The 14,070-nt window shown below is 45.8% G+C and overlaps 1 protein-coding gene across 2 annotated transcripts in view; it reads left to right on the top strand.

The window, feature by feature from the left end:
* The window catches only part of MTMR8 (myotubularin related protein 8), a 682,512-nt gene that overhangs the window by 550,953 nt on the left and 117,489 nt on the right, over positions 1 to 14,070 (top strand). For both annotated transcript variants that reach the window (XM_086918376.1, XM_086918377.1), the window contains one exon: positions 641 to 690. In XM_086918376.1, coding sequence (XP_086774502.1) covers positions 641 to 690 — 50 coding nt within the window. The remainder of the gene's footprint in view (positions 1 to 640; positions 691 to 14,070) is intronic.

Raw genomic sequence — 14,070 nt, forward strand, 5'->3', positions numbered from 1 at the left:
CAGGGAGTATTATACATAGACTCGTATTGCTAAATTTTGAAAACGTGTGTACACATTTTTATACTGGAACCACTGTCAGTAGTGCAGTTGGAGCCTAATAATGAAAGCTTTCAATTGATGAACCATAAATGCAAGTTTGAACAGCATTAACTAATGGGCAAAAATATTACCTTAATTGCAAACAGTGCCCTTACCTGATCCATAATGTAGTTCTGCAAACTGGCAGCAAAAGGGTTTGTGCTTCAGGGGGTTGGGCCTACTTGTCCCAAGGACAAGTAGGCCCCAAACCATATGTCCAGGGAGTCGGGCTATAGGAGTTCCACATCCCTGGGTGATAGCCATTGGAGCAAAGTAACCACTTCCATCTCCTCTCATGTGAACTACTTCATTGCAATAAAGGGATTGCAAATTGTGTTCTTAAGTGACGTTAATTAGTTTGATTGCACCCTGGCATTCTTGTGAATTTCCTACATCGGCAGTTGGGGTGGTACCTCCTGAACTGAATCCATATGTGCAACTGTTCATATTAAAGAAGTTATGAAAAGTATTACCATTCTGGGATTCTTTGTGTGTTTCTTTCATTCACCTCAAAATGTTAGATTTGCACATTTAGTGCTTTCTTCTGTATTTGTCATTGCAGACTCTTATTGAGAGGGAATGGATATCAGTTGGCCACAAGTTCTCACAAAGGTAAAATAAATATCTCTCTTCATAGAAATAATAATCTTATGCATTGTAAAGCATGATTCCTTTTACAAGAATGAAGCTAGATCGTGTGGCAGATAGTCTATTGAGCACCACTATGAGAATGACTGAGACACATGCACACACACACACACACACACGTTTTATGAAAAAGGACTATTTTCACTCATCAAACAACATACAAGGCATACTTAAAATTATTTTTTTATGTTCACCCTGACAACGCCATACATCCGTATAAATGATTATAAAAAAATAAGAATTTTCAATGTCGTATATAACTAATTCTTAATTTATATGTAGAGAGAAAATACTATTTGCCCAATTGGGTAATTAACTTATTGTCACACAAAAATTCAAATTGTATTCTGTTTGGATTCTCTCAATAGGTTTAGCAGCTCATTTAGAATCTGTGATGCCAATAGCCTAGTTCCTAATCTGATTATTTTGGGCACACAGTCTATAACAAAATATCTGAGCAGTTTGTTATCACCCCTATGTATGTCCCTAAGGTGTTTGACCACTGGATAATTTTCACCCTTTTTTATAAATAGCCCTCCCATTTTTAAGAATGTTTCTCTCTTGGAAAAACCATACTACCAATATAATTGTTTTAGACATGAACAACTTAAAATACACATTGCAAATTCAGTTTTATATGTCAAACATTTGGTGATTTTCTTGGCCATGTTATTCATGGAGTTGAAATGTCATAGATGAGATCGCTCCCTTGTGTGCTTTACATTTCAGCCATTTCTTAAAGCCCTTTACATGTTGTAGCTACCCTGATGCCTTTCTTATCGTCAAAATATCTGGATCTTGGCTTGCATACAGTAATATTGGGGCTAGTGTTAACTGTATTGCCTTTTACAGGCTCGCATTACACTAGTCTCCAGATTCTCTTGAGTATTTTTATGATCTTATTATATCCTCTATTATAAGTAGTAATAATACTTGGCATTTTCAGTGCTCTGAGTCCATGCCAGTAGAAAGCACACACCGAATCGACTTTCTGATTGGTTGGTTCTTCTAGCATTTGAGTGGTCTGTGAACTGAAATCTCAAAACTGCTTCCGCTAATAAAGAACTTTACAATAGAAGGGGAGGCACAAGCACAGCAGTTCTTGGGAGACGAGCTGCAGTTTGTTTACTCAATGTCATCACAGTAACAGATGATGCTGACACACATCCTTTGACATAGACTTTGGATCTTACACCTTCTATGGGAACATCCGCAGACATAACCCAGCAGCCTGCAGTTAATAGTTAGGGGCAGAGCACAAGCCAGAAACAGGTGGATTATTTTTCATTCCAGATTTAAGTTTTATTCCTCAAATGAGTGCAGTTGACAAAGGACCAAAAACTTGTCCTGCAAACTAATAACCGACTAGAGGTAAGTGTAGCACGGGTATTGGCAATTCCAGTTTACTGTAACATAGTTTGTATAGGCCTCCCCCAAGAAACACATTGGCAGGCTTAAAACTGTGAGAATCCAGGCAGCCAAAGGGTGCCTAGATGACAGGTGACAGCCTCATGTCACGTCCGCGTTGAAAGCACTCCACTGGCTCCTAGTGAAACTGAGAATAAAATGCTGAACCCTGCATCTCACGTAGAAAAATGTTTAGGAGTTTGTCAGAGGCCATTTGGGAGACCACAGGGCGAGTAGGGGCTTTTGAGCCTCAACCTTGGAGATTGGGGTTGTTTGCTTCTGATGTCCCACTGTCCATACTGGCGGGAGAAGGCATGGTCGTGGATTTCCAGCAGGAGTCGCTCGTTAAACTCAGACACAAAGAAACTGCTCCATGAGATGACAGACACATTCAACAAACTGAGTGAACACCGGGGAGACTTCTTTGGGGTCTCCCTCAAGATGGCCCACCTATACACCTTGACTATGTGGATCAGGGTGATGAGGACGCACCATCAACAGAGGAGGGTTTCCTTTGGTGTGGTAATACCTTGCGCAGTTTAGTTCTTGAACTTATAACTTACTTCTATGGTAGTCAAACGTTCTGCCAGAAGTTCTACAGCCTCGACAGGCTTCCTCCTAACGTCTGTTGCCTTTCAGTTAGTGCCTGACAGACAAGTTTCTGGGCACCTGGGCTAAGACTTGTTGTTGTTCAACAAAGAGAATGGCGCCAGGTGACTCTGATTTCTTAATTCAACACCCCACACAAAATAGTCTGCTGGTCCAAGTTTCCACCAGCAGTCTAAACTTCAATTCTTTCCCTATGATCCTTCCAGGCAGACAGTCGTAAATTGAGGCATTTGGAAATTAATGTTTTCATCAGCCAGCTTAGTCCTGAGTTTGGTCAGTCACTGCTGTTTATCAGGATGATATTACCACGCTCCCCGGGGTATCTTGCAGGCACTCCGTGAATTTCGGGCCACCATGGCGCAAACCATCCAGGAGCCTCAGGACGCTGTCATATACATCAGATGATTGACTAGACTCTACTGACTGCTTGGCAGAGCTTTTGGAACTAGTGTGGTGCTTCAACATCATGCATGGATGTGATCCATAGTCTACTTTGGAAACGTGCAGGCATCACTCATAGATATGCCTCATGACGGGTCTCATTTATTTGGGGAGAAGTCTGATTTGGGTCTGGAATACTTTGAAGGAAGCCAAGCCATGGGGGTCTCTACTCCCACAGTTGCAGCAAAGTATACTGTTTTTCACCAGAGGACACAATATGAGAAACACTCTCATGCTGTCTATCTCTCTGATCATAGTTCGGAAGAAGCGGTAGAGTGCCTAGTTCCAACTGAGGCCTGAGAACAAATCAAAGTCCAGTGATAACTCACCGTGGTTCCCAACTATGTAATCATTCATCATCTCCCACCGGTCCAGATCCCTCTCTGCATTTTCATGTGTGCGGACCCTACAAAGACTTACCTCCTTCTGCTACGGCCCACTCCCAATAGATCTGATTTCCATTTATCATGTGTTGGGGGTGCAGCCCGATTCCAGTGAATAGCTATTCAGCACATGGCAAGGACTAAGGCCAAAAGCGCAAATTTATAACCCATCTTGCCTTTCTCTCTGGGGAGAGGTGGGAGACCTAGCAAACAGTGTTTAATGGTGAGTGCCAAACGAACTCCGTTCGCGTGAATTATCGCTGATCTAACCTCTACCCAATGTTGTCGTAACATTTCATAATCCCATGTGACATGGGCAAATCTGTCCAGAGGGACTCCACATCTCACAAAATCCACCACTCTAGTAGGGTGAATGTGACTCAGATGTTGAGGTGTTAAATAAGCTCGATGGAGGTAATAGAACTGTGTAAGTTTCAATCTCGCATTGCTTGCCTTCTCCCGCACCTGTGCCTTTGCCCTACGCCATTCCACCTCTGTTATAGGGACCTCCAGATCGCCATCCCTGTTAATCCGTGACTTAACTATATCCGTTGGTCTCTCTCCTTTGGTGGCTGCATACAGACAGTAAACCAAACCTCTCTGTGACCCTGGGTCCAACATTTCACCTCGTGTGTATCATTCCACTTATTCGTCTAAGTAACCACGGGCTGTGCGCGACAGAGCAGCGTATTGTAGAAATTGTCCCGGACCGATCCCAAGCAGTACGCCTGCCTCCGACAAGGTGATGTAGGTGTCATTAAGATATAGATCACCAGTGGTTTGCAGTTCCCTTTAATCCAGAGTCTCACATTCTTGGTGTTTTTAAGTCTTAAAAAGGTCTTAAGCCACCCAAAAGGAAGCATTTTTTAGTATGGTGCACACTTCAATACATATGTCACCCACCCTTTCCCAAATGGTTGCCACCTGAGCCCCCTGTAAATGGTGTGCCCGTCAAGGCCCACCGCCCTCCCAGCAGGAGTTGGGGGAGATCAGCCCAGGGCACAGGATACCTAATTTAATATACCCCTCCTGCAGTCCCACAGACGCTACTTGTGCAAAAGGGTAGGTCTAGAGCATTTTCAATTCTCCAGTATTGGGGTATCTTTCATAGATTCACATGCTTCGAATCATCCCCGCCGACGAGGTGGGAGTCTCGCGGTACAATAAAACATATGCATTATAGTCATAACATTATACCATAGGCTATAGTGTATAGCAAAGTCACTACATTAGCCTATATTAGTCTTTTTGTAAAAAAGAACCAACTTAGAAACCAGCCAAACAGGCAGCAGCACCCTCTTGAACCTTGCCCACAGAGAGGCAAACCCTCAGATTTTCTACTGCACCTCCTGTGTTAGGGAAGTCTCCCTGAGCTCTGCTCAGTTTTTTTTCCTTAAATCTTTCTTCCTGAAAAAAAGTATGTCTGATTCCAAGAAGAGTTTGTTTTTGGCCTGTTCTTCATGTGGGAAGAAGTAACTACACTGAGGACCCACATAAGGAATGTATTTACTGTCTCTACCCAGCACACAAGGTTAAGGACTACAGGATCTGTAGAACCTTTCCTGCCAAGACCTTGAAGGATCGAGAAGGACGCCTGTTGGTTTGGTTGGAGAAGTTGGTGGCATCATCTGAAGTGGTATCTGAAGGTGAAGGCAGTATTAGTCCTCAAGCGTCCACCCCCATATCCAAGAAGAGGGATAAGCCTGGGGATCCTCCTGAGAAGCTGAGTAGGACCTTCAAAACATCCTCTTCTGAGGTGGGTCACTCTTCCTCTAAAAAAAAAGTCTCTTCTGAGGTAAAATCTAGAGATAAGGTGAAGGTTTCTCTGAAAACGACCTCTAAATCTCTTCAGGACCCTCCGTCGACGTGTAAAAATCTTCCCCGACAAGCAAATCGCCACAGTAGGTGAGTGCATCTTCAGCGTCAAAGAAAAATACACCGTCGACGAAATCTACGGCGCCGTCGACGAGTGTCCCTATGCCGTCTACGACTCTCATCACGTTGACGCCGGCTTAGTCGTCGAGGATCCCGTCGACGATGCTTCAAGTTCCGCCAACGAGCCCGCCGTCGACAAGCCCGCCGTCAACCAGCCCGCCGTCAACGATGTTGCCGTTGACGAGCCCGCCGTCGACAACGTTACCGTTGACGAGCCCACCGTCGACGACGATACCGTTGACGATCTCACCGTCAACGAGGATTATACCCTCGACGGCGAGTCCACCGTCGACGACCACATCAACCATGACGTCGGCGACCACATCGTCGACGATGTCTTTTCCGTCTATGATCACAACATCGACGGTGCCGTCTGTTACAGCCATCTCAGTAGAATATGAATCACCATCGACATATATTTCTGCCCCTTTAAAGCGTAAAAAACCCACGCCTTTACAATTCATGCCGATTTTGAGCTCTAAATTATCGTCTACCAGACAATTTTACCATGATGTGTCACACATTTCACCTTTCCCTCCTAGCCAATATTTGGAGGAATCTGAAGATGACAATGATCCTTATGGACAGGCACATGACCCTTCACAACTCAGAATAAAATATCAAGAAGATGATGAAGAGGAGGAATACTATGAACCATGTGAGTCTTTAAGAGGATCTCAAGAATTGTGCCATCAAGAGCCAGTGGTTCAAATGCCTGCAACTTTGCTTCAAGACCTTACGGCAATGTTGAAAGACTATAATAGCCATTTTCCTCCAGTTCCAGCTCCACAACAAGCTTCTGCACCTATAGAGATGCAACCTGTGACACCTGCTACGCCAGTTTCTGAGCCCCAGGTGACGTTGACTTCACAGCTGCTGCAATATGATGATGGGGACACGGTTGCAGAGGATGGAGAAATTCCTAATTCACCCACTACCGTAGATGAATGGGTGAATATCTGATCCCGACTCCAGCTTCACCGGTTCCTCCAGCTGCAGACTCTCCTCCTGAGGACATAGGAGGTTTCCATGCCATTATGGAAAGGGCATCTTCTAGGTTTCACCTGACCATACCAGTACAGAAGACAGTGTTTTTATATGATTTTAAAGATTCCTGCAATCCTCCCTAGGATTGACAAAAAATACAAGCGCCGGATGATGCACCTGGCTGCCTTTCGGGTCACCCTAAAGCAGACTCGGTTATCTCTCAGGCAGCGCAGAGAAAATCTCGCAATCCGTCCACTCCAATAACAGCTGCTTCTGACAAAGATGGGAGGCACCTTGACAACATAGGCAAACGCTTTACCACCATGGCAGGCGCTACAGTTCGGGCTACGAATTGTTTAGCCATTTTAGGCAAATATGATCGACAATTGTGGTCAGACATCTCGCCCTATATGGAATATCTGCCTGATGAGAAGAAAATGGAGGCAAGACAAATTCTCACGAAGGGCGAAATAGCCGCTTCCGAAGTCATAATTATCTCTATGGATATAGCGTCTCTCGGATTCCGTCAACTCGCCGGAGCGGCTACACTTGGATGTCAGTGCTGGCTTAAATCCACAAATATTCGCCCTGAAATACAGACGAAAATCCTGGATATGCCTTTTGATGGCGACCTCTTGTTTGGCAAACATATTGATGACGCACTGGAGGAAATCAAAAAGGGCACAGATACTACAAGATCATTGGGTACCTTGCAGTATCGGAAGACACCTTATCGTGGAGCAAGAGGCAGAGGTTCCTACTCCTTTCATGGGAGTTACCAAAAATACCAACAGGGGAACCAGGGTCGATGCGGATATAATTACCAACAACAACAGCAAACCTACAACAATCCTCCAGGGGCCGCCTACAGGCAACAACGGAAGAGACGTCTACCTCAAGGCAGAGATTCTGCCAGAAGGCAGTGACACTCCTATTGCACCTGCACCAGACATGCCTCAAGCATTCAAAATTCCAAATATTTCCCAACATTTCAACAATTGGATGAAAATAACCAAGGACAAGTGGGTATTAGATATCATAAAATTTGAACACACCCTGGAGTTCACCAAATTTCCCCCTCCTCATCCACCTCTAAAGAAAAACCCACTGCATCTTTCTCTACTCGGGAAAGAGGTGAAAGCTATGTTGTCAAAAGGGGCAATAGAAAAAGTTCCTCTCTCTCAAACAGGAAAAGGATTTTATTCTCGCTTTTTCCTGATAAAGAAAAAATCTGGGGATTGGAGGCCAATCTTAGGCTTGTGAATGCTGAACAAGTACCTTCAGAAGAAATCCTTTCGCATGGTAACACTCCAGGAAATTCTTCAGCTTCTAGATCATGCAGATTTTATGACAACCTTTTTAAATATTTTGAGTGTCACTAATTCCTGCTTTTAACCTACCTGCACTTATCTCCTGTACCCTGTTCAGGGCTTCACACGCTTTGGATAACCAAACCGCACAGCGGATTTAAACGCTGCTGCACAACAAACCGCAAAACCCAGTGCCGCCATTCCCGCCGCGGACACCGGCCACGCCCCTTTTTCGAGAGGCCACGCCCCCCACCGGGATCTCCCTTCCTGTATAAAAATGTGTATCTTCTGGTCGCGCAGCGGGCGCGTCGTTTGCGCGACGAAGGCGCGCCTAAGGCAAGCCCGTCTGCGCCCGTCCACGCCCAACCGGGTCCCGGGGCGAGGCATGCTGCCCGGTTCTGCCCTTATTCTCGTTCTGCCCTTCTATCCCACAACAACGGACATGGTCACATATCGAGAGTCACCCACACTAAAGCTAACAATTTAGGGATCTTAGTGAACTGCACATGCCCTGGTGAAATGCTTTCCACACCGTACAATGCCCGTCTCATTCGGCCCAAGCCTACTCCCCAACCTCACTCCCTGACCTTCTTCTACTTAAATACCCGATCTCTGGTCAAACATCAACAGGATATCTTCCTTTTTTTGATTACAGAGCACCCTGATGTCCTTCTATTAACGGAGACCTGGCTGACTCCAGACTCTGCCCCAGATATTTTAGCTGCACTTCCCCCAAACTATTACATCATTCATGCAGATCGTGCCGGTGGCAGGTCTGGTGGGGGGGTGGCAGCAATCATCCACTCTTCCTTAAAAACCACCACTCTTATCTCTATCAACTTACCAGACATTGACAATCTTGTCTTAAAGTTTGAAACCCCTAACACTACTATGTTGTGCGTACTTCTGTACAGACCTCCTAAATCAATGACATCCTTCCCTTTTTTTTTTAGTGAACAAATCGCCAACTTAGCCATGGAACACTCTCAGATCCTTTTGGCAGGTGATTTTAATTACTGGTTCAATGACCCCTCGGAAGGCCCTCAATCCTGTGAGCTCACTGAGCTCCTCACAAACCTGAACCTCTCCCAACAAGTTCTCTTGCCTACCCATTGTAAAAGTCATATTCTAGATCACATTTGGTCCAACTTTCCACTCACACCCCCACTCACCATTCCCTGCCTCTGGTCAGACCATTTTCTCCTCAAATTCGAACTTACGTGGCCTGCAACCAAATCACCCACCGCGCTAACTTGCTGCAGGGCAAGGAAATGGAAAACACTTGACAAACCAGAATTCATAAAAACACTAAACAATACGATTCCTCTCCCACACTCCGATATTAATTCTGCCGAGTCCAACCTAGCGGGCTGGCTCCAAAATGCTAGCGACATTCACGCCCCCTTCAAAAACATCAAACTGGCCCGGCGAGCTGACGCTCAGCGCTGGTTCTCCCAAGACCTAAAAGCAAAAAACTATCTCTGTGCCAACTTGAGCGAAAGTGGCGCCGCGGTTACTCCTCTGACCTAAAATCTGAGTTCATCACGGCCAGGAAGGAATACATGAAGGCCATTCTGGTCGCTAAATCTGCCTATTTTTCCTCCCGTATTCTAAACTCAACCGACAAACCCAAGGATACCTTCTCAATCTTAAATGAGCTGACTGACTTAGACAGCGTACGCCCTAAGGTGGCTCCAACCCAGACCTTCTGCGATGCCCTCAATACATATTTCATTGATAAAATTGTGGACATCAAAGTGAGCATTCCCAGTTCCTCTAGCGTTACCCCCTCTGTCCACCATTCCCCCACCATCAAGGTCACACTAAACAGGTTTCCTACCATGACCTCTGAGCAATTCTTAGCGTTATTGACAAGAGCCAAGTCCGGGGCACCCTCTGATAAATGCCCCCCTACATTCTCAAAGATTGTCTGTCCTCCGTCCCTACGCCGGCCCATACCTTACTGAACACTTCTCTCACTTCCGACCTAGTACCCCGGGAATTCAAGGAGGCTACAGTCATCCCACTCTTGAAGAAACCTGGGGCGGACCCCTCCTGCATGGCAAACTACCGGCCAATCTCCTTGCTCCCTTTTTTGGCCAAAGTATTAGAAGCCCATGTCGCGAAACATCTGTTCAACTTTTTGGAGAGCTCAAACTGTCTATATTCCCATCAGGCAGGTTTTCGCCCTGCCCACTCAACTGAGGCAGTGGTAGTTGCGGTCCTTGACTCGCTCCGTGTCTGTGCTGACAGACACTCCCCACTGGTGCTTCTAGATCTGTGGGCTGCTTTTGACACGGTCGACCATGACATACTGATCGACCGTGTCAACCAGGCTGGCATCAGGGGCCTAGCGGCAGACTGGCTGAAGTCCTTCTTAGAGAATCGATCCCAGTCGGTCCGTCTTGGTACCCTGGTTGGCCCTAAACGGTCCATTACCTGTGGAGTCCCTCAGGGCTCATCATTGTCACCCCACCTGTTTAACATCTACATTCTCCCGCTAATCCAGGCCTTAAGAGATATGCAGGTGTCTGTATTTAATTACGCAGACGACCTGCAATTGCTCTTTACGGTCGACAACTCCACACTCTCCATTTCTCATTTCCAGTCTACCATGCGGTTCATCCAAACCTGGATGAACCAAAATCACTTAAAATTAAACCCTGGAAAAACCGAGCTGGTGCTCACAGGGGACAGTGCCAAATTCTGGGGCCCTCACTACTGGCCATCCAATATGGGCAAAGCCCCTACCCCTACCCCTGCCGCAAAGACACTTGGAGTGACCCTGAACAGCGACCTCTCTTTAAAAACTCAAGTGGGTCAAGTGGTCTCCAAGTGTTACTTCCAGCTCCGGAAAATCCGGAAGGTGCGACGCTTCTTCACTCCTGCAGCCATGACCCAGGTGGTGATCACCACGGTTTTGTCCCACCTGGATTATGCAAATTCCATATACCTAGGCCTACCCCTTTATCTCTTAAAGCGCCTCCAGATGGTCCAGAATTATGCAGCCAGGCTGATCACTGCACAACCCAGATGGCACTCAGCCTCTCCTCTGCTTATGGACCTCCACTGGCTCCCCCTGGCCCAACGTTGCTCGTTTAAAACTGGTTGCATGATCTTTAAATCTCTCCATTGCAAAAGCCCTAAATTCATAGACAATCTCCTCACCAGGTACACCCCCTCCAGCAATCTGCGCTCTGCGCACCAAGCCCTCCTCCAGACACCTGCTTTCAAACGCAAACGCTCTGGTGGCTGCAGATTTGCTGTTATTGCATCTCGCCTTTGGAACACCTTCCCCTTTGAGATCAGATCATGCCCGGATCTCATGTCTTTTAGGAAAGCCTTAAAAACATGGCTTTTTAAACAAGCGTATCACTGATCGCCTTTCCCCTCTCGCCTTCAGGAGTCATTCTCTGTCTACTCTAGCGCCAGGAAACCAACCGGTGGCAGTGCGCTCAATAAATACTTTTTTAACATAACCTTGGATCTCCAAGATGCGTATTTCCATATCCAAATTCATCCCAAACATCGAAAGTTCCTGAGATTCACTGTGGCAGGTGCACATTTCCAATTCAAAGTCCTTCCATTTGGCCTGCGCTCGGCTCCAAGAGTCTTTACCAAATTTCTAGCTCCGGAAGCAGCTTATCTCAGGCTGCAAGGTATTCAACTATTCCCATATCTGAACTACTGGCTGATAAAGGCTCCACCCTTTCTCCAGGGTACTCTTGCAACAACGAAATGCCTGCAAATGTTTCACTCTAGGCCTCTCATTAAACGCCCAAAAGTCAAGCCTCTATCCTTGTCAAGTAATACAATTTCTGGGAGCAAAATTAGACTCTATTCAAGTCATGGCATTCTTGTCCGCAGACAGAATATATTGCCTTCTCTCTCTGGCATCAGGTCTTCGAAAAAGAAAGTTTGCTTCAGTGAGAATGATCACATTTTTTCTGGGTATTTTATCGACAGCAATTCTGCTAGTGCCTCAGGCGCGGCTAAAAATGAGGCCACTTCAAGAGGAGCTAAACAATCAGTGGCTCCAGATCTCAGGTTAGTTCGACGACATCGTTCAAGTAACTCCAGTTATGAAAGAAATGCTTTCTTGGTGGAGGTGATCCAAGAATGTCTCCGTAGGGCTCACTTTCCAGCCTCCAATTCCGGATTTTATCATCACTACAGATGCTTCCCTCGAAGGTTGGGGTGCCCATCTTCAAGACCTCAGCATAAGAGGGAAATGGCCTTCAGCAATGGCGTAAATGCACATCAACTTATTGGAGCTTCGAGCAATTTCACTGGCCCTGCAGTCTTTTCTACCTCAACTTCATTAATCTACAGTTCTCATCAGAACCGACAACACCACTTGTATGCATTATCTAAACAAGCAAGGTGGTACAAGGTCTCACATTCTGTCCAAGGAAGCGCAAAACATCTGGAAGTGGCTTTTCTTGCACAATATCGCAATCAAGGTGGAACATCTTCCAGGAGTCCAGAACACCTGGGCAGACTCCCTCAGCAGGACAACATCTTCTCACAAATGGGAACTGGATCAAACAATACTGGACAATATCTTTCAGAAGTGGGGCTGTTGCGTGCTTATCTAGGTTCCTGATCGATACTGTGACCTTATGCCCCTATTCGGCTATAAATCCATTTATTCCCTATATTGGCATAACCGTTCAAGTGCGATTTTCTGAAAAGTCATCTCTGGCCTCACACGAACAGAGCCACATTCCAGCATGACTCTCTGCTACTTCCTTTGCGACCAATTAGTGCAATGACAGAGCAGCAGTCACTATCTGATATTCCTAGATAACACTCCGAGTTCTTCAACAAGATAAAAACTTAGCAAACCTGGAAATCCCCGCTTGCTATGTTTTGATTAGTAATGGAACTCTAATGAGCAACTGATAACTGTCACTTCCTAGTGACATCTTTAATTGACGTCTTATGTCCAGCAAACTTGCGTCAAACCCGGCACCTGTCGGGTATAAATATTACCAACGTTGCCTTAAGCAATGTGAGTTCGTTGCCTGTTGCTGATGCCAGCTGCCTGCATGACCCTGTGTTGGTAAATCTAGCACTCTGTCGCTGCAGCCTGCTATCCTGTGGTGGTGAAGCTGCTGATTACCATTATCGCCGCTACAGCGCGAACTATGGTGCAGTACGCTTAAGGAGCTGAGCAGCCGTCCTCTGCGAAGACATCCAGCCGATTCCAGCTGCCCGCGGACGCTGTCACCCCTCCTTCCTCGACGCGCTGAGAGAAGCCGCTGCCTTTCTCGTGCAGAGAAATCCAGTCCCGGCGCTTCCGGTTTACCCTCGCGGGTGACTGGGATATCGAGAGAGACCCCTGAAGGAGATACCAATCCTCCATCATTCTATTCAGAGGTATGGTGTTGACTAAACCCTTAGACGAGAATTCTTGAAACAAACCTTGGCAAAACCAACTTAACTTAAAGCTACTTACTTACTCCCCTTCCACGTGTTAGGCTTAGGTCAGGCACACTGGGGTAGGCTTAGTTAGAAGCACCAGTTGAGTATGTTAGCCTAATGTATATATGACTGTATATATGTTTTATTACTTTTAAACCATTGTATGGCTAAGAAACCATATCAATGCTTTTACAGTTCTATTTCGCAATACTTATCTTACTGTACGTACTTTTTATAATAACAATTATTGCAATTGTGGCAATACATTTCGCTTGTACGAGAAGAAAGACTGTTCAATAAATGTTAACCCTTTATTGACAAACGCCCGTCTCTCTATTCTCTACATCTCGTGAAAGTAAACTGCACTAGACTGACTGAGTGAAATACATGTCTATTGTTTCACACGACCCTAGAGATTGACTCTTGATCTGAGGAGCAAAGTTGTCATGTTGCACGGTTGTTGGAAAACTGAATCCCTTCTTGTCTGTGCCAAGGAAGCTGATCACTTCCTATGCAGAGAAGAAAGTTTCCAGTGACCTCTGAGCTAGTTGGTAACACAACCCAATTAAGTTTAGCATAGTCAGTGGAGGCCTGGAATATCCGCAGTTCCACGTCGATACTACTGTTTATGTTATTCCAATGCGCAGGGCCTTGTGGGAAACTAGGAACTACACTACATGGCGCCCTAACGTTTGGTAAGGCGATAAACTAACGCAAGACTTATAGAGTAACTCAGTCGTGCATATTTCACACCCCTTTCTCCCGTAAATACTCCAATAGACGTCTGGAGTGGGTGAAAGGTTAAAATCCGCCCGACCTTAGTAGGAAGAGATTCCTATGTAAAG

The sequence above is a fragment of the Lissotriton vulgaris genome, chromosome 4_1 (assembly GCF_964263255.1).
Source record: "Lissotriton vulgaris chromosome 4_1, aLisVul1.2, whole genome shotgun sequence".
NCBI lineage: Eukaryota > Metazoa > Chordata > Amphibia > Caudata > Salamandridae > Lissotriton > Lissotriton vulgaris.